At 33.6% G+C, this 18,552-nt stretch overlaps 2 protein-coding genes across 2 annotated transcripts; both read right to left on the bottom strand.

The window, feature by feature from the left end:
• Window positions 1–5,447: 5,447 nt before the first annotated feature.
• LOC136819145 (uncharacterized) lies at window positions 5,448–7,221 on the bottom strand. The gene has a single exon (XM_067075351.1). It carries the CDS (start codon window positions 7,193–7,195, stop codon window positions 5,621–5,623), a length of 1,575 nt encoding a protein of 524 aa, XP_066931452.1. The 5' UTR covers window positions 7,196–7,221; the 3' UTR covers window positions 5,448–5,620.
• A 6,019-nt stretch (window positions 7,222–13,240) lies between these two features.
• LOC136819152 (ras-like protein 1) lies at window positions 13,241–14,008 on the bottom strand. The gene has a single exon (XM_067075358.1). The coding sequence runs from the start codon at window positions 14,006–14,008 to the stop codon at window positions 13,241–13,243; it is 768 nt and encodes a 255-aa protein (XP_066931459.1).
• Window positions 14,009–18,552: the final 4,544 nt, after the last annotated feature.

The following is an 18,552-nucleotide window of genomic DNA, read 5'->3' as shown; positions in this document are numbered from 1 at the left end:
CGAAAAAAATACACTAAATATATCATTTTCCAAAAATCTTTTTTAGTTCTTCTTAACCAGAGTACTTTCGTTTTCTCGGGATCCCTCTATCCCTAAAAATCCCCTCCTAGATCCCTCAAATCGGAATCACTATAATTGCTATAATTCCTACTGGGTTTATGCTAAAGACACAAAATTTGCACTGGAGAAACTTATTATTAGTACAAAAAAGATAAAACAAAAGGTTTATATCAATGACAAAAACTTTTTACAAAAATTAAATTGATGAAAATCATCAAAGAGGAAAATTTGAGTAAGTTTTCTTTTCAGATTATGTTCGCGAGCATAAACTTTTGGCGTTTCAAGAATTTTTAAAGACATTTACTTTCGCGAAAATCGCGAAAGTTTCTGCTTGCAAAATTTGTACGCCTAAAGTAAGTCGTCATTTTTACTTAGTTGGGGCGTGTACGCACATTTAGAACAATATTTGAAAAAAGTGACGTTACAGAGTGATGGTATGTAATGGGTGAAATATATTCTTTTACTGAAAGATAAACGTTAAAATCTCAATTGTTGTTTTATGACCAAAATATGACGGTTTAGTGAGCCTGATACTGTAGAATTAACAAGACTTTGTCAGACTCTGAATAGGCCTTTTCATAAATTATTTTAAGTGCAACGAATGCCTCGTTTTAAAACCATTACCAAGGTGATTAAGTGTTACTTTTAAAATAGAGTAAATCATTGAGTTTAAAGCGCGAAGGGCTAGAGGAGAATCTTTAACCTTTCTCAGGCAAGAAAAAGTGAAGCCTTAAAATATACGCCGTATTTTTTATGACGGATTGAATCTAGCAATTCCTTTGTTTTCGAGTGATATTTTTTTTAAATTAAGCAGTAAATTTTAGTTTCAATCTGTAATTTGTGTAAAAACGCAGGCGGGTCGCTCAAGGCCGCGCAACTTTGGTAGGATTTGTTGGCTTCAAATCCTACCAAGGAGATATTCGATTCTAGCCCTTCGGGCTTATACTTCATTGGAGTAAACTCCTTATGAAATCATCTGGGAATCAATTACAATGGCAATATTTTTAAAACGAGGTAAGTTCTGTTCGTGACGTAATTTATGGAAAGGTTTATTTTGTCTTGAAAAAAGCGAATACATTTTCGATGTCCCCCAAGAATTAATAACGAGTTTATGTAATCTGTGTATTTTTCTGCGACGCGGAATGAGTTTGTTTAGATCCTGAATGACTGAGGACGACAAATCGGCGCTTTTACCATTCTCGATTTTACGGGTCAAAACGGAGAGTTATTCCAAACATAGAGGTATAAAGAAAGACAGGAGATGAATTTGTCGGTAATTGGTCGTTAAAGTCTTTTGATTTCTTTTATGTAATAAAGAAATTCTAGGCTCGCCCGATGAAATAGGACTTTTTAGTAGAACTCAAGTTTGCTCTGAACATTCTTACTATCAGCATCGAAGATTTCCAGCCTTCTAATATACGAGAATAAAATAAAATTTAGCTCCACGAAATAAGTTTGCGTTCAATTTTGTCATCCATTAAATTTTGTTTGAAAAGATATTTTCTCAAGCCAGAAAATGAAAAGTTCTTTATAAGCACACACAATTTCAGACCCAATTTGTAGACAAAAAGTCGCTGGAGAATTTTGGAGGTAAGTATTAAGCAATAGAGTTCACCTTGAAGAAAATGTTGATCGAAAAATCTTGTCATTTGATGAAGGATTGCAAAGTTTACAGGCCCTTTTTTAATCCAAATATTTTCTTACACCAATGCCAGAAACAATGAATCTCGTCCCATTTTATTTCCAACACTTAAGTTAGCCAATAAGATTTTACCTATCAACAAAAGAGCTCATTAAAAATGCACGATATATGAGATTATGAGCATGCATACATCGTAATTTTTTTAATCGTAGGGCGAGCATGGTTACAATAGCATACTTCTCCTGTTTCTTTATACCTCCATGTTCCAACTCGCTTCGATCATTTAGCCGTCCTAAAAATTGCGAATATATAAACTTGCCAAGAACTTTCACTGTTGATATTCCAACTACAACATGAAAACTTCGATTCTAAATTTTATCGATGCTTAAATGCTTCTGCCACAAGCATTGGTGTTAAGAGTTTTTAATATCACAGAAAAGTGAACGAGGAAAGGCCGTTTTAGGTTAAATGATGCTTCTCCGCAGGGCTAGACCTGTTGTCTGGGGGTAATTTTTATACTCTCCATCCCGAATTTTTAAATTTTTCTGAGAGAGCCCATTAGCAGTTAAGTTACTTCTACATTAGTATTTTAGTTAGAAGTTTTAGGGTTTAACATCACAGAAAAGACAATAACAAATGTCATATTAATGACCGTCACAAAGCTTGCAATTTGTCGTATTGACATTGGGAAACCGAATAATTTTTGATCAAGATTATACGAAGTTAACAGGTCAGTAGAATTGTCGGAGCTTAGAAGATTCGTTTTGAAATCATCTTAAATACAATCTGTGATTAGTACTAGTAATAACATGGTTTAGAGGGTAATTTGGGATTAATAACCCCGAGGTTCATTGAAAACATTTCAAAATAGCCCGAACGTAGTGAGGGCTATTTTGAAGTGTTTTCAATGAAACGAGGGGTTATTAATCCAAAATCACCCGAGAATACCATGTTATTCCGCGTTAATTATATGGTAAAAACAAGAATTGAAGAACACTCAATCGCTATTCTTTTCAAAACTTATAAAAACATTCGAAACTATAAAAAAACATTCGACTGACACTCTTATTTTGATTGGCTTAAAAATTTCGTATGATATTTTGTTAACCAATCAAAATATCGTACGATACTTTTCTTTCAACCAATAGAAGTTTTTGTTTACATCAGGGCGATTACAAAAAAGCGGGGCTATAACGGATTTATCGCCCCGCTCGTCCTTTACAAATCTAAGCTACATGTTTTTTTTTTATAAGCATTGCACCTATAAGCATATGGAGGCTCAGATATGGGGAAAAATTAAGCATATGGCAAGCATTACTTGAGCCTACGAAGAATGTTTTTTTCCTGATTTTGGCTTTTTTGACTGGAATTTTACGGATTTTTAGTATTTCCCTAAATTTATGCTTTAGATTTAAGCATCCCTCAAGCATTTTTCAGCCTTATTTGAGCTTTCGACCTAAGCATCTCTGAGCCTGTTTTCGGATTTTTGTATGCTTATAAAAAAAAAAACATGTAAATGTAATCAACCATATAATTACTGGAATAAGAATTTTCTCTCTTAATTTTTCCTACTGGAAACCTATGTTATTTAAAGGGCTCTGATCATAGTAAAAAAATCGGTTACGAGATTTGAAGATAAAACTTTTGTTTTGAGTTTCTTGACACTTTTAACAAAAAATTGTCTTTATAAGTTGTTTCTGAGTTTATCTTATCAAGAGTAATTAGGCGAGACCATTTTAATTTGTTGTTCTACGGGTGCGACCGACCCAGCATTTGCTGCAAACAAAAAAATAATAATATTGAATTTCCTATGCCACAAATTTCTAATACTAGTCATTTGAAAAATTTACACTTTGAAAAAGTTGAAAAGAATCTAGAACCATGAATTCTATTCACGAAAGATTTTATCAAAGTCAATCAAAGATGAATGATGAATTTTCGACCAAGATTATTCGAAAATATTACTTACAATATTCCTTGATTTATGAAAATCTTATTTTTATTTTACCGACCGACCGACTCATATTTTGCTAACGATATGCCCGTAGAACAATAAATCAAATTAATCTCGCGTTAGCAATTTAATTTCAAAAAATGACGTTATTATGAACTTTAAAAAGGCGATGGTAAAATGTTAAATATTACCCTTTTTTACAAAATGTGCCTTTTTGTTTTGAAATAATCTTAAATTGTCTGCAAAAGATTGAACTATCTAAAAATTTTCGGAAAAGTTTTCTAAATTGATGTTTCAAAAGTTATGACTCTTTTTGTACGAAAAATTGTGATGAAAAATTATTGGTCAAAAGGCACTATTTTCAAGATTTTGAGACAAAGAAGCTTTTACAAAAAGTTTCCGAAAATCTATTGCTAGTTTGGTTAAAAATACACAATCTCTAGTGCAAAAGCTTTTTAAAAATGATTTTTCTTGGCCGAAAAAAAGCTCCTCAAAGTTGAAATACTTATCTTCGCAAATGTCTTCATTTTCTTCTTCATCAAATCTTTTAAATGCGATTTTTAAATTTTCAGATTTAGGAATAGATTGCCTAACAGAAAATGTATAAAATGCCATAGTTTTATTGGTTACACCAGTCAGAAAACACATTTTTAAACGACAATTATGAAAAATTCAATAAAAATTAAATTAATTCTAAAAATTCATCTATATTTAAATCAATATATCGTCAAAAACTGATAAACCAGCTTCGTGTTAATAGCGGTTGACATTACTAATCAATTTCGATCAATCAAGACTCATATATTCGTTAAATTCCGAATCATCGATGCGTTAAGAAAATATTTTCCATCCATAGTATTAATGTTAGAAGTTTTAGGGTTCGACATCACAGAAAAAACAGTAAGAAATGACGCGAAATTTCGACCTATTTGCCCGAAATTTATCATTTTTTACAAGATTTTTGTATTAGGTTGTTTGAAATGAAAAAAATGAATAGTTACAAACTTTTCAATGTTGAAAAATAACTATTCTACATTGTTCAACTCAAAATTATAGTCCTTGGCTAATACTTCATATATTATTCAGAAAATGAAGTGAAAATCGCTACCTTTTGCCCATGTCGGCAATTGTCAACATTGGCAAATAGGTCGAACCTTCTTTTTTTCCGTGGCAAATAGAGTTAGTTCATGTAATGTTTCCAGCTCACCCAAATACAGACTAATACGCATGCGTAATTTGCCGTTCTTTTCAACCACATGCAGTTAATTTCCGTGACAATCAAAGAGGGATGAATCTCTAGGGGTGGTACAGTCACTTTCGGTCGGGGTTATGGACGGCGAAATATGAAATTTGTCGTTCTTTAAAAATTTGTCGTTCAATTTGTCGCTTTTTAATAGCTATTTGTCGTTCTTTTTAGATGATCTGGAAACGTTAGATGAACAGTCTCAATAGGTCGAACCTTAAAAAGCACGAGGGGCAGTTAAAGGGTTAAGTACAATCTTTGATTACTGGAAATAAGAAATAGTTTTTCCTAGAAACCCATGTTACTTAAATTAGCAGTTGTGTTTAATCTATATATTATCAATACACGTTTTTTTTAAGAAACACACTTTTAAGAAACATGTGGCTCAAAATGCCTAAAAACTAAGAAGCATCTAAGAAACATGCTGAGGCTGAGAATAAGAAAATAACATTTTTTAATTCGGTTTTTTAAGAACCTTTCAATCAAAACAAATGTATTTTTTCTTTGCATGAAAGTAAAATTATATAGGCTGATTATATGTCAAAAAGTTTAGAAACATGTAAGAAACATTTAAGGCTCAAAAGGCCGATTTCTTAAGAAACATTGAGGCTGCTTGGTAAAACTAGTTTCTTAAAAAACGCGTATATCGTCAAAAAACTTATAAAACCAGATTCGTGTTAATAGCGGTTGACATTACTAATCAATTTCGATCAATCAAGAATCATATATTCGTTAAATTCCGAATCATCGATGCATTAAGAAAATATTTTCCATCCATAGTATTAATGTTAGAAGTTTTAGGGTTTGACATCACAGAAAAGACAGTAAGAAATGCCAAATTAATGACTGTCACAAAGCTTGCAATTTGTCGTATTGTCATTGGGAAACCGAATGATTTTTGACCAAGATTATATGATGCTAATAGGTCAGTAAAATCATTCCAATTGGGTCTCTCGTCATTATCTTTGCTAAGTTTACCAGCCGTTTTTATGAGATTGATGTGCGGTAAGATTTTGCCGAGTACTGACGAAATACGTTGGACACAAATCATCATTCGTAAAGCAATAAGCAAAAATAAACATGTTCTAAACATTGTCCAATAGGAAATCGATTCATTTCTCCTAATATATAATCCAACATGTGTGAAAAGATCTGCTACACCAAAGAAAGCTAATACGACGTTAAAAGGAACAAAAAGTGAAGATAATGCTTCAGCTTCTGCGATGAAGACGGAAAACAACTCACATGCTTCCGATGGCGTTAACTTGCAGAAGATTCCTTGTTCCCGATCATCGTCATCAGCGTCTTCGTTGCCATTACCATCTCTACCAAAAGGACTATGCAGTTGTCGTGTCGGTAATATTGATTGAGGTCGTGATGATGTATTTTTACCACGTTTCACTTCTGCACAATTTGTATAAACTCGTTCATCAAAAAATGAATTGAACAGATCTAACGTAATGAAATTCGCCAAAGCTGAGAAAAAATTGAAACAGCAATTTCTGCGCAAGGCTGCAAAACTGGCAACAGGATAAATTTGAAGGTACGAAGTTTTACCAAACAAACTCATAAGGTGTACCGAATCTTTGACAATCAACCGAGATACGAAGATGAATTGATATGCAATAAAGCCAACAATGTAGACAGTAATACACCAATTAGATATATACATTAACAACCACAAGAGATATGACTGATCACCAAATACTATAACTTCCCCAACAACTGAATTTTTCTTTCTCATAAAAAAGACAACAAAAAATGACCATTGTAATATCTCCAGTAGGAACGGAAATATAACACTTTTAATGGCAACAGATTTCAACCAATCACGATTGTGTCCTGGAGCATGTGGATCACCATCAATGAAACTATTTCGAACGTAAAAACGGACTGCAACTGAATTTGTAATATTCCGACTCAACATTCTGGAGTACGCACTTGATCCAAAGATATATGCACCAATAGGGATACAGAGCAACGGGATAATATACAATGAAAACTGCACCCACATATCAATGAAGCTCCGGTGAAATACACCAAGAGCAAAGACTAATCCAATACTACCAAGGAGCAATAAAAACATAACTTTTGATAAGCAAACCATAAAGAAAGATGGTGATAAATAGGATTGTCCAAAGAAATATTGTATGAATAAAACAGGTCTCAATATATCTTTGAATTGCTCTCGACGTTGGTAAGTGACGCCTGGTCTGTGAAATACATCATCGTCAGCTGTAGAATATTTGTGATCTTTGGAGAGAGGTTCGTAATGGTGTTGATAATGATGACCCATCTTTTTTGTGTTTTGTGTTTTAAGATATATCTAAAAGAATTAACGCAATTTCTAAATTGGTACTTAAATCGATAAAGTATATCAAGGGTGTCCAGAAAAAAGGAGAACATATGTCCCCGCTGAAAATAATCAAATATTGTACTGCAAAATATTGTGCTATTTTTTTCCATCCCCACTGAATTTTCTGACTTGAAAACAATGGAATTCGAATCCTCAGCCATAAAAACATTGGAACATTAATCCCAATCAAGTTTCAGTCCATTATTTTTACCCCCACTGGATGGAAAAACCCTACCAGGTCCAAGAGAAGGGGGTGTAACGATACAAAGCACACTAAAAATATCTCTACTTCACGAAATGTCTTGATCACATCCACTTTTTTCAGAGCACCCTTTACACGTTTTTTAATAAGAACAAACTTTATTTTAAGAAAATAAGGCCTCGATGGCCAAAATGTTAAGAACAATTTAAGAACATTTTAAGGTTTTGGGGACTCTAAAACAACCGATTTCTTAGGAAAATTGGCAAAAATACGCAAAAAAATGGGGAAAATAAGAACATTTTTAGGCTTGAAACTCAAAAAGTTAAGAATATCCGATGGCTTCAAAAATTATGGATGTTCTTACAAAAAAACTTTTATGATCAAATTATGAAATCTTAAATCTTAGAACGTCATCACTGTGAAAAAGATTTTCAAAAATATTCATTCAGTCAAAAATAGCTTAAGGGCTCTGACCATAGTCTCAAAATTGATTTTGGTATTTGAACATAAAAGTTATATTTCAGGTTCCTTAACACTTTTAACAAAGACTTGCCTTTATAAATTGCTTGTTAATCGAATCCCTTAAGAGTAATTAAGAATTTAATTGCAAAAATGACGTTATGAACTTTAAAAATATGTTAATAATATGTTGCATCCCCCTCTTTTACAAAAAGTGCTTAGTTTTAATGGGTAATTAACTTTTTTGTTTCAAAATTTCTTTACACTGTCCGCAAAGAATTTAACTATTTTAAATTTTGCGGAAAATTTTTCTTAAAAGATGTGTCAAAAGTTATGACTGTTTTTTTAAGCAAAATCCAGATGAAAAATTGATGAAAAACCACTATTTTGAAGATTTCGAGACAAAGAAGGATTTACAAAAATTTTCCGCAAAAATTTTTATTGTTCGGTAAAAGATACACCATCTACTGCGAAAATCTTTTCAAAATGTTTTTTCTTCGCAGAAAATAAGCTCTTCAAAGTTGAAATACTCTTCCTCGCAAAAGTCTTCATTTTCTTCTTCATCAAATTTTTTCAATGCAATTTTCAAATTTTCAAATTCAGGAATAGTTTGTCTAACAGAAAATGTATAACATGCCATAGTTTTGTTGGTTGCACCAGTCAGAAAACACATTTTAAACACGGCAATTATGAAAAATTCACTATGGTCAGAGCCCTTAAAACTTAAAAGGGCTTTTTTGTTTTTTCGATTATAAAGTCAATCAGTGAATATTGAAAGACTTTGGATTACATACATTTCACAGTGATATTTGTTCTAAGAATGAATGATACACGGAGCGAAAATGTAGGCGCGAAGGCGTGTCAGGCGCGTGATTTAGCTCTCACTCAATATTTATAAGAGAAATTAGCGAAAATTAACATCTGAAATAGAAGTAACAAACCTGAAATCTTAAACTCAACCAAGAAAACCATTCATTTGTTATCATCCCTCTATAAAGTTAAACATCCCTCAGAAATACCACACAAACTCAACAAAAATGTGTAAAGAGAACAAATAATTGATATCTCTAAAAAATTGTTTATATAGTAAACAACAAATCTTAATCAAGTCACTGACTTGTTTGTGGAACATGATACTTTTGACAAATTTGACCTTTCTGAGGGAAAGGCTTTTCCGGGAATCCGGTATTGATCGGTATTCTGGTATTGAAAGGCCGAATTTTCGCTACTCAGAAGCACATTTTTACCACGTCTTCTCACAGATCCACCGGGACCCCTTCCCACCGGAAAAATATGTCAAGATATCGTCCCCAGTGGAAAATTGTACTTTAATTTCTATTCCCGCTGAAAATATCCGACAAGCAATTCCTCATTGCAAAATGCTGTGCTATTTTTTCCATACCTTTTTTCTGGTTCGAAAACAATGGAATTAAAATCCCCAGCCAAAAACTGGCTGAAAAAATCCTATCGGGTCTGTGAGAAGGGGGTGTATTTTTGCCCGGTACTGGGAATTATTTTTTCCGGTACGCCGGTATTATATGAAGATTAACGATTTCATTAGGGGGTATTGTCTCATTCAAAAGCAACAGTTCTCTTCCTGTTTTACTCAAAATACGAATTTCCTACCGTGAATAGCACAGGTCAAAATCATATATTGACGCTGTGCCGACGAATCGAGATTCTATTCAGCGCGCAATCAACGAAGACAAAAGTAACCATGACGACAATCCAAGATCTTGTATGAGGTTCAAAGTTGATATTTTTATTCCCGTCGTTGAAAACAAAACTTACAAAAAGTCATCAATGCTTTGTAAAAAGAGTCAGTGATAGAGAATCATAACATAAAGTCTGTCTATTATTTCGATTCAATTAAAGTGACATTTCCATAATTAAAGGTTTAGTAATTACTGTTATACATTTGGGGATCATATAAAAGATTTCTTTCGAAATAAACTCATTTCAATTACACTTGGAGGTTTCTGGGGAATTCGTAAATAGTAAACTGCATACTGATACAGTCTGCTAGACATTAATATGGTAATATTTGCTCTTCATCTTTGATTTTTCTACAGTGATTAGATTGACACATGCGCAATAAAATTTCTATTATTTGTCTTCAGAGGTTAATATATTTTTTGAAATCTTAACCTCTGATACTCAGGGTACGAATTCCCTGTTGAAAATCATTAACACGTCACAAAATTAATTGCAAAATAGAGAAAAATCAGCATTACTCCCGCGTTGTATTAAGATCGATTTCTAAACACCGAGCTGACATGTAAATGATTAATTGGGGACAAAATTTATTGAGAAAATGGGTGTGGCCTTGATTATAATTTGGGGAATTTCCCTATTTTTAGGATTCAAAACACACAAATTGCTACGTTTGGCTAGTTCCCAGTCCCCTCATTGTTTAAGACCAATTTCTAAAACCCGGCTTAATTTTGAAACCACTTTCCATTCCATCGCGATGGCGTCATCGGTTGTTAAAGGTTTAAATCATTGAAGAGGTTTGAGTAGAGCAAAAAAAGCGTTGAAAAGCTTCTTACCGTCAAACGAATTTTAGAGCTAACTGAAGGCTGAAATTAACTTCTTTAAAAATTTTTGACAATTTTTCGACCATATTAACACTATTAACCTCAACCTTTTTTGATTTTTGTAGCTCCAGGGGGGGGGGGTAGAATCTACCACCCTCGATTATTTTTGATCTAGAAAAATTAGCGGGGCTAATAGGGTTAAAGGTTTTGTTTTTAAATAAGAGTGATATCGTTTGCTTACTCATCAATTTTAATTTACAAACTTTTTGATATTGGATTGACACGGGTGTGGAGCAAGATTGGCCAGAAAGGGGAAAAGAAAATCGTTTTTTTTCTTATATCAGCATATTATAACAATATACAGGCACTGTCCTGATATGAAATGTGTGTCTGATATGAAACGGGAACACTTATGTAAAAACAAAACCTTTAAGTAAATAAGCGAGTCTAAATCCACAAAATTTGGATCTTTTTTACCATAATCTGTCTTCAAGGGAATAAATTTTTACCACTGAGCACTTACTCGCGGGTAGAGTTTTCTCCGCTTATTACCACTGGGCACCTTTCCATCAATTCAGTCAGGTCCACGACAAGCGCTGAATGAGCCCTTAAAAGGAGGAGGAGGCAGTTAGCTTTATAACAAGCTATGAACGAGCTTTTAATTCGTTTTTTTTCCAGAGATATAACAGTGCCGTAGCCACATTTTCTGGCCCCCCCCCTAAAATTTTTTTCAGATTATGGTGTTTTTTAAGAGGTGTAAATTTCGTCAACGTTGTCTGTATATTTACTTTCTAAAAATGTAATGCACTAACTATGTAAGAAGATAGTCTTATGATTTGAAAATATACTAATATGTACGCGATTTCTACTTGCCTTTTGCTGAAAATTGACTTTCGGAGAGGCAGTTTTAGCCAATCTGGAGGGTATAAAGTCCAAACATTTTCTTGACCTGTCCGCCCCAACCATGGTGGGGCCTCCTTAGATACTAAACTTATAGGCTCCCCCTGAAATATAATTTGTGTCTACGGCACTGTATAATGAATTGGAAATCTCCAATTTTGGAGACAACTTAGAAAAAAAGAACCAGTTGCTAAAGGCTTAAATTCATGAAAATTTGCACATATTCAGCATGCATTACGTTTATTAGGATAAGAACATGGTACTTTTTAACCTTTTAACTGATCAGTGGTTTTGTGAACAAATCATTGTGATTTCCCCCTATAAGTTCCATTCATGATCAGGGACAAGGACATTCGTAGAATGCTTTATAGTAGGGGGCAAACCCTTAGGACGTGTGACATCTTTTATATGACGTTTTTTGAGAGTTTTCGATTGCTGTTATTGGGTTATATATTAACTTTGGAATTTCATCAAATTTTTGGGGTCAAGGGGTTTCGCCTGTGACGTCAGTTTTTTGGTCTTAAAAAAGTTTCCTTGGCCTTAGCAGAAAATCCTCCACGCGAAAAACTCTTCAACCCTATTAGCCCCAAGCTTTTTTGACTTTTGTATCCCCAGGGGGGGGGGTAGAATCTACCACCCTCGATTATTTTCGATCTAGAAGAACTATGGCCATGAAATTTGGTACAGATGTTCTCCATCATGATGCAATTTTCCAGGAAGAAAAAAAAAATTGATGACGTCATTCAAAAACTGATGACGTCATCACAAAATTTCCACCTGTCGGAAAAAAGCCCAAATATATGGTTTACAAAAATGTCTATTACAGTCGAACCAATTAAGATATTTCGATTCTGTTTAAAGATTCTGAAAGGTAAAAGACTGTTCTTTAACATAATTGCCGGTTTTGCAATTTCCATGAAGATTTTTTCTTAAAATCTATGCTGAAGATGAGTAAAATTTTCAAAATTTGATGACGTCATAAATGATGACGTCATCATTTTCAAAAATTTTCTTTAGATTTTTTAAATTTGTATTATCAATGCCTATCACGTTTCAAAATTTGAAAATGATTGAATAAATAGTTTAGAAGTTGTCAGCACTTTAAAATTTTGAGTTTTAAGGATTTTAGCTGGGTTTTATGACATGTTTCACACTAAAGTCATAAAACCTGATCTGGACAACCTATGACCCTAAAATGTTGTACAAGTACTCTTAATAAGATTTTATTTAAAGTCAGAAAGTTTCAAGTCGTTTGAAAAATTTTTCTCCGAGATATAAACAAAAGAACTCCAGCGTGGTGGATTCTACCCCCCCCCTGGGGCTAATAGGGTTAAATGCTCCACTTTTTGAAATAGACCTACAATCATAAACGCAAAAATACACTAAAATCTCAGTATATTTCGACCATGATTTTAGTCTGGTTGGATCGCGTAAAAGATGTCAAAGACTTTGCCCCCTCTATGATGTGTTTCACTTTTTGGTCTAAAAAAGCTACTGAGTTCACTACACTCAACAAATATCAAAAGAGTTAAAAGGCACTGAAAATGAAATATATGTAATTTTGAGTTGTCAAACCATTAGTTTTATACATTCATTAAAAAATACATTACTTCACGCAGATAAAAAATAGCAAAATAGTAAGAAGTTATAATGTTGATTCAAGCATCAAGAAACTGATTTGTGGAAGGCTCTTGGTAAACAGTCTTCTATATTATTTAATCGCCATCGCAGCCCATCTATTCCAGCCATTAAAAACCAAAGTTCTTATAAATTAATCTATCGAGAAAACGAAGAGTCCCTCCTCAGGTGGCGCAAAATCATCTAAGCTCCACGCCTTCTCAGCCTTCATGATGTTTGGGCCGGACCAATCTAATGAATTTATTCCAATCATCTCTTAGGCAAAGAAGGGGTCCCTAGCCCTTCAGCAAGTGCAAAATCTTCATAAAGCTCCGACCTTTCTTCGCCTTCATGATGTTTATAATAACTTTTGGGTCGAATCAATCGAATACTTTTACTCTGGTCGTTGTCACCGTATATATAACGTCCACTCAAACCTTTGTTTAACTTTTGTTCGATAATATTTCCGGCGCACAGACTCTCGGTTGTCAGGAATTCCGTCAAATGTGAAATATTATGACCATATTTTGCAGAACAATGATATACAGAACGACACCAGGCTAGCTTCTTTTCATCAACTTTCTTTGTCTCTAAATCAGTTTTGTTACGTATAATTGCCACTGAGAGTTCCGAAATTCGGTCCTCTTTAACTTGTTCAATTTCCGTTTTGTATCTTAAGAGTTGTTTATAACTGGAAGGTTGATCAGCGCTATATACCAATAAGAAGATATCTGCTTTGCTTATATATTCTCGTCTCATTATTGGGCAACTGTCTTTACCAGAGATATCAAAGAAGACAAATTTAACAGTCGGGTTGTTATTCCCGGAACCGATAAGTTCTTTCTCGTAAATGTCAAATTTTGTCGGTGAATACGCATCCGAGAATTCATCGTCACATAAAACGTTAATGATCGAAGATTTTCCGGTGTTCGCTGCACCGAGAACGAAAACCGAGAGATTCTTCGTCTTTCCGTTACGTTTTTTACGGACTTTCCGGCGAAAAGCGGATAGTACATTATTTATAGTTGATTTTTTCATCTTTTTCTTCTAAAAGTAGATAAATAAAGGTTTTCATAAGTACATGTAGGCCTTGGATCCGTGTTTTCCGAAGCCCTTTCGTTATGGCTTCAGATTTCAAGCTTCTAGACAAAAAAGACATTAAAAAACACTGAAAGCCCTTGATATATAAATATGAATTGTCCATAATATGACTATGGCAGCCCTTTAAATGTCTTTACTTACTCTTAACCTCGAAAGACTCCTTCCAGATCAAATTATTGAGAACTTAATAATGCGTAATCCCGGGGGGGGGGGGGGTACTAGGGTTGTGAGCTGACGGGTAAGTGCCGCAACACTTTCGAACCTCGGACCCTTAACGGGACTAAAAGGGAGAAAAAATAGGAAAATTTTACGATCTTTACAACCCTTATTGGGATTAATTTGAGCAAAAAGTAGAAATTTTTCCTATTTTTCCGAACCTTAGTAGGACTAAAATCTAATTTTCTGTTTTTTTCTAACCCTTACATGGACTTTAAAGTCCCAAAAAAGCACCATTAATGGCGGCACCCGTACCCTTCATTCGCCTAAGTACCCCTCCCCCCGGGTGCGTAATCCTTATATCACTTAATTAAATCATACCAAAACACGACAAGCAACTTTCGACTTAGAATCTCAATTATCTCAGCATATTTCAAGCGTTTTCCAAATAAATCAAGCAGCTTCTAATAGTCAAACGAACAGTTTGAAAGCCATTTTATTTAACAAAGATATCAAGCATTTCATAATTAAATACTTTTATGCTTTTCAAATTAACATGTTTTGCACTAAGAAACGTTAACAGTTGTCAACGTGGTATTCAAATATAAATTTTATAGAAAATCTCTCACACATTTTTTTATAAGAGCATTCAAAATGTGCGCAACTTTTCGAGGTTCAAGTCTAAAAATGTTCTTAACATTTTCTTATTTTCAGCATTTTTTAAGTATTTTTGACCATTTTCCTAAGAAAACAGGCGTTTTAGAGCCCACAAAACCCTTAAAATGTTCTTAACTAGTTCTAAAGATTTTGGCCGACGAAGCCTTATGTTCTTATATAATTTGTTCTTATATAAATAAATAAATCAAGAACATTTTAAGGCTTCACGGACCAAACATCGCACAAAAATACTCACAAAATAGTGAAAAATAAGAGCATTTTAGGCTTAAAATATCAAAAATTAGAGCATCTGAAGGCTTCACACATTTTCAATATTCTTATAACCAACGTACGGTACCAGGTATAATAACATGATAATACATAAAAATATGCTGATACTACACTTTGTCATATCTCCTTCTTCCAGAGCTTCTGGCTTGATTGGGACTCGGATTGGGAATAGATTGAGACAGCAAACAAACACACATCTAGCATTTATAACCTTTAAACAAAAATAGCATTCGTTAGAACTTTCCAGTAATTTTGATTAGCAAGAAGCTCAACGCATAAAGATATTTAAAAAAATATTTCTTTATGGCCACCAAACCTCACAACAAGCCGTCATTTTTTTTGAGTTTAAAGAAATATATTTTCAGATACTGTATATATATAATAATAGATAAAGCAAGACGTCATCAAAAATTGGTTTCAAATAGATGTGGGCTTGCGGGAATAAAATTATGCAATAACTTAATTGACTTTACTGTAAAAGTAATTCCGGGGTCTCTTTATAATTTCTCGCAAAAAATGTAGAATACATTACATAATAAAAAAGATTTTTGCACTCACTTTTCTTTGCCGTCTTTCACCTATCCCGGCTTTTTGATAGACTGGATAGCACGGATAAGTGGCCCGGTGTAATTTGGCCGACTCGATATTTTGGCTTTGCCTATGTGGTAGCTTATCCATGGCACTAGAACCAGTCCCTTTTTGGAGAAAAACAAACATATGAAACCTGATAAAAACACCGATTTTTTTCCAAATTTGGGTATGAATTTGGGAGACATTTTCATGTTTTTATTATAGCTTCATGAACTTTGATGGGGTTTTATATTTTATTGTTTTGTTGTTTTCTAATAATTCTGAAAAAGAAAATGAAAAAATTCAAGATGGCAAAATCCTCTAGTCTACTTCACTGGACTCAGCGCCGTCAAAATCATCAGAAAGCAAAGTTCAGTCAGTAGACTCTAGTCTAACTTTCCCCTAGCTTGAAAATAGACTGTAGGGCAGTCATTTTTTTGTACTCACAAATCGGTGAAATAAGTCGGAACGGGGATAATACACGTTATCTTATAAGAACAAACTATGTAAGAACATAAGGCTTCGATGGCCAAAATACTAAGAATAAGTTAAGAACATTTTAAGACTTCGCCGACTCTAAAACACCCAATTTCTTAGGAATTGGACAAAAATACTAAAAACAAACGGTGAAATAAGAACATGTCGAGAACATTTTTAGGCTTAGAACTCAAAAAGTTAAGAACATCCCAAGGCTTCAAAATATTTGGATGTTCTTATAAAAGAAACGTGTAATAAAAAAAACCCGTTTCCAAGGAACTTAAAGGCTGAAAATAGTCCGAAATATAAGGCATTGCTAAGAAAATATCCAGGCTGAGAATAAGAAAAACAAGTTATGAAACAGAGAGTTAAACATATACTTGCTCACATTTAAAAACCCGAAACAAAAAGATGACAAAAGATGACGAACAGCAATCAATCCCATCAATGGCATCAATAATAACGTTTTTTTTCTGCGTACTTTAGTCCATTGGTATACTTATATATTAATTACAAATCCAATCTTAGCAGCTTAGTAAATAAGAAACTCGAAAAGGAACTTTGAGAGACTGAAATTCTGAGGAACTTAAGGCTCGGAGCCGAGTTAAGGTTTCTTACAAAAAAAAACGTGTAACAATAACAATAATCGGAAAAAAAGTCGTGAACATAGTGAGCGTGAGGTGAGCATTAGCCACAACGTCATAGGCGACTCTTTAAATACGTCTTAGCTCAAAATAACTTCCACGTCTTGCTATGTTTTTACACGTTTCTTTTATTAGAACATCCAAAATTTTTGAAGCCTTGGGGTGTTCTTAACTTTTTAAGTTTCAAGCCTAAAAATGTTCTTAAAATGTTCTTTATTTTCACCATTTTGTGAATATTTTTGTCCGTTTTCCTAAGAAATCGGGTGTTTTAGTGTCCACGAAGCCTTAAAATGTTCTTAACTTGTTCTTAACATTTCGGTCATCGAAAACCTTATGTTCTTACTGTTTGTTCATATAAACAAAAAACGTGTAGACTATATGCCTTTAAACCAATGCCTTTTCAAAACAAAATAAATCATAAACTCTAATTTTAAAGTGTATGAAATCAACCACCAAAGCTCTTCTTTTACACTGTTAGTTTATGCCATTTCAAAGTGAACTCCGTCTTTTAAAAACAGGGGACGAGATGGAATTTTTACAAGCTCTTATTTGATTTGGTTGGTCGTTAACCAGTAATAAAACAATTCTGTTAGTTTTTCTAAAGAACGCGTCATTTTTATTACTTCAAATGACCAATTATTAAAGTGCAGTATCTGATAAAAACTCCACCTCATCTGAAAAAAAAAACAGAATCTTTCATAAAGATTTTGATGTGAAAAACATAATCTGACGACTCTTAGACTTTCAAGTGAATCTTTTCTTTATAAGAAATATTGGTTATCATTTAGATCTGCTTGCCTTGTTTCTGCGAATCGCTGTGAGTGTTATGATTTTATTGCTAGATAGACCTTTTCATAAACTACGTCACGAACATCACTTGCCTCGTTTTGAAATTATTGCCATGGTGATTAACTCCCAGCAGTTTTTATTAAACCTACTTTCTATTCAAATAAAAATGTCTCAAGGAACATAATCACCATGGTAATTGTTTGAATACGAGGCAAGTGATGTTCGTGACGTTGAAAAGGTCTATTCTGCTCTTGACAAAAAGGTGTTTTGTAGGACGATGCTATCATCCGTTTAAGGGATAGCAAAAGCGGGAGAAATTTATATAAGCGGAATTTACAGCTGTAACGGGTGACTGACGGAAAAAATAGCGGCGGTAGAGTTTGGGAAAGCCTCCGTAGCTGTTTACTTCGCCACGTGCTAATCCCTGTTCTCCTAATTTATTCCCTTTTTAGTGCCCTTATGGGTCCTTGTGTAGACGATAAGGTCGTCTAATTATTTAACTTTAGTAAACCGAAATTACAGGGTATACTAAATGCAGCTCATGTGCTCGAAACTTATTAGAGAAATTTATAAATGAGATAAGAACAGAATAGTTCTTACAAAAAAAATGTTAAATTCGAGAAATCTGAGTTGTAATATTTGGCATACCTTTGTGAAAAGAACTGCATTGAATGGAAAAAGTTTTCACTGTCTCATTTCTCTGAAGAAATTTGAAATTACACCTTTGTGGGATGGGGAAGGTTTGCCTCCACATTTTTTTCTTTCCTTCTCTTTTTCTGCTTACACGTTTTTTATAAGAATAAACTATATAAGAACATAAGGTTTCCATAGCCAAAATGTTAAGAACAAGTTAAGAACATTTGAAAGCTTTGTGGACTCTGTGGATAATCGATTTCT

Source organism: Clytia hemisphaerica, unplaced genomic scaffold (genome assembly GCF_902728285.1).
Source record: "Clytia hemisphaerica strain Z4C2 unplaced genomic scaffold, Clytia hemisphaerica genome assembly, whole genome shotgun sequence".
NCBI classification, from domain to species: domain Eukaryota; kingdom Metazoa; phylum Cnidaria; class Hydrozoa; order Leptothecata; family Clytiidae; genus Clytia; species Clytia hemisphaerica.
This window is presented reverse-complemented; position numbering and strand designations above follow the sequence as displayed.

Bases quoted from the DNA above. Each gene is read 5' to 3' on its own strand.
- LOC136819145 (XM_067075351.1), bottom strand. From the start codon at position 7,195: ATGGGTCATCATTATCAACACCATTACGAACCTCTCTCCAAAGATCAC.
- LOC136819152 (XM_067075358.1), bottom strand. From the start codon at position 14,008: ATGAAAAAATCAACTATAAATAATGTACTATCCGCTTTTCGCCGGAAA.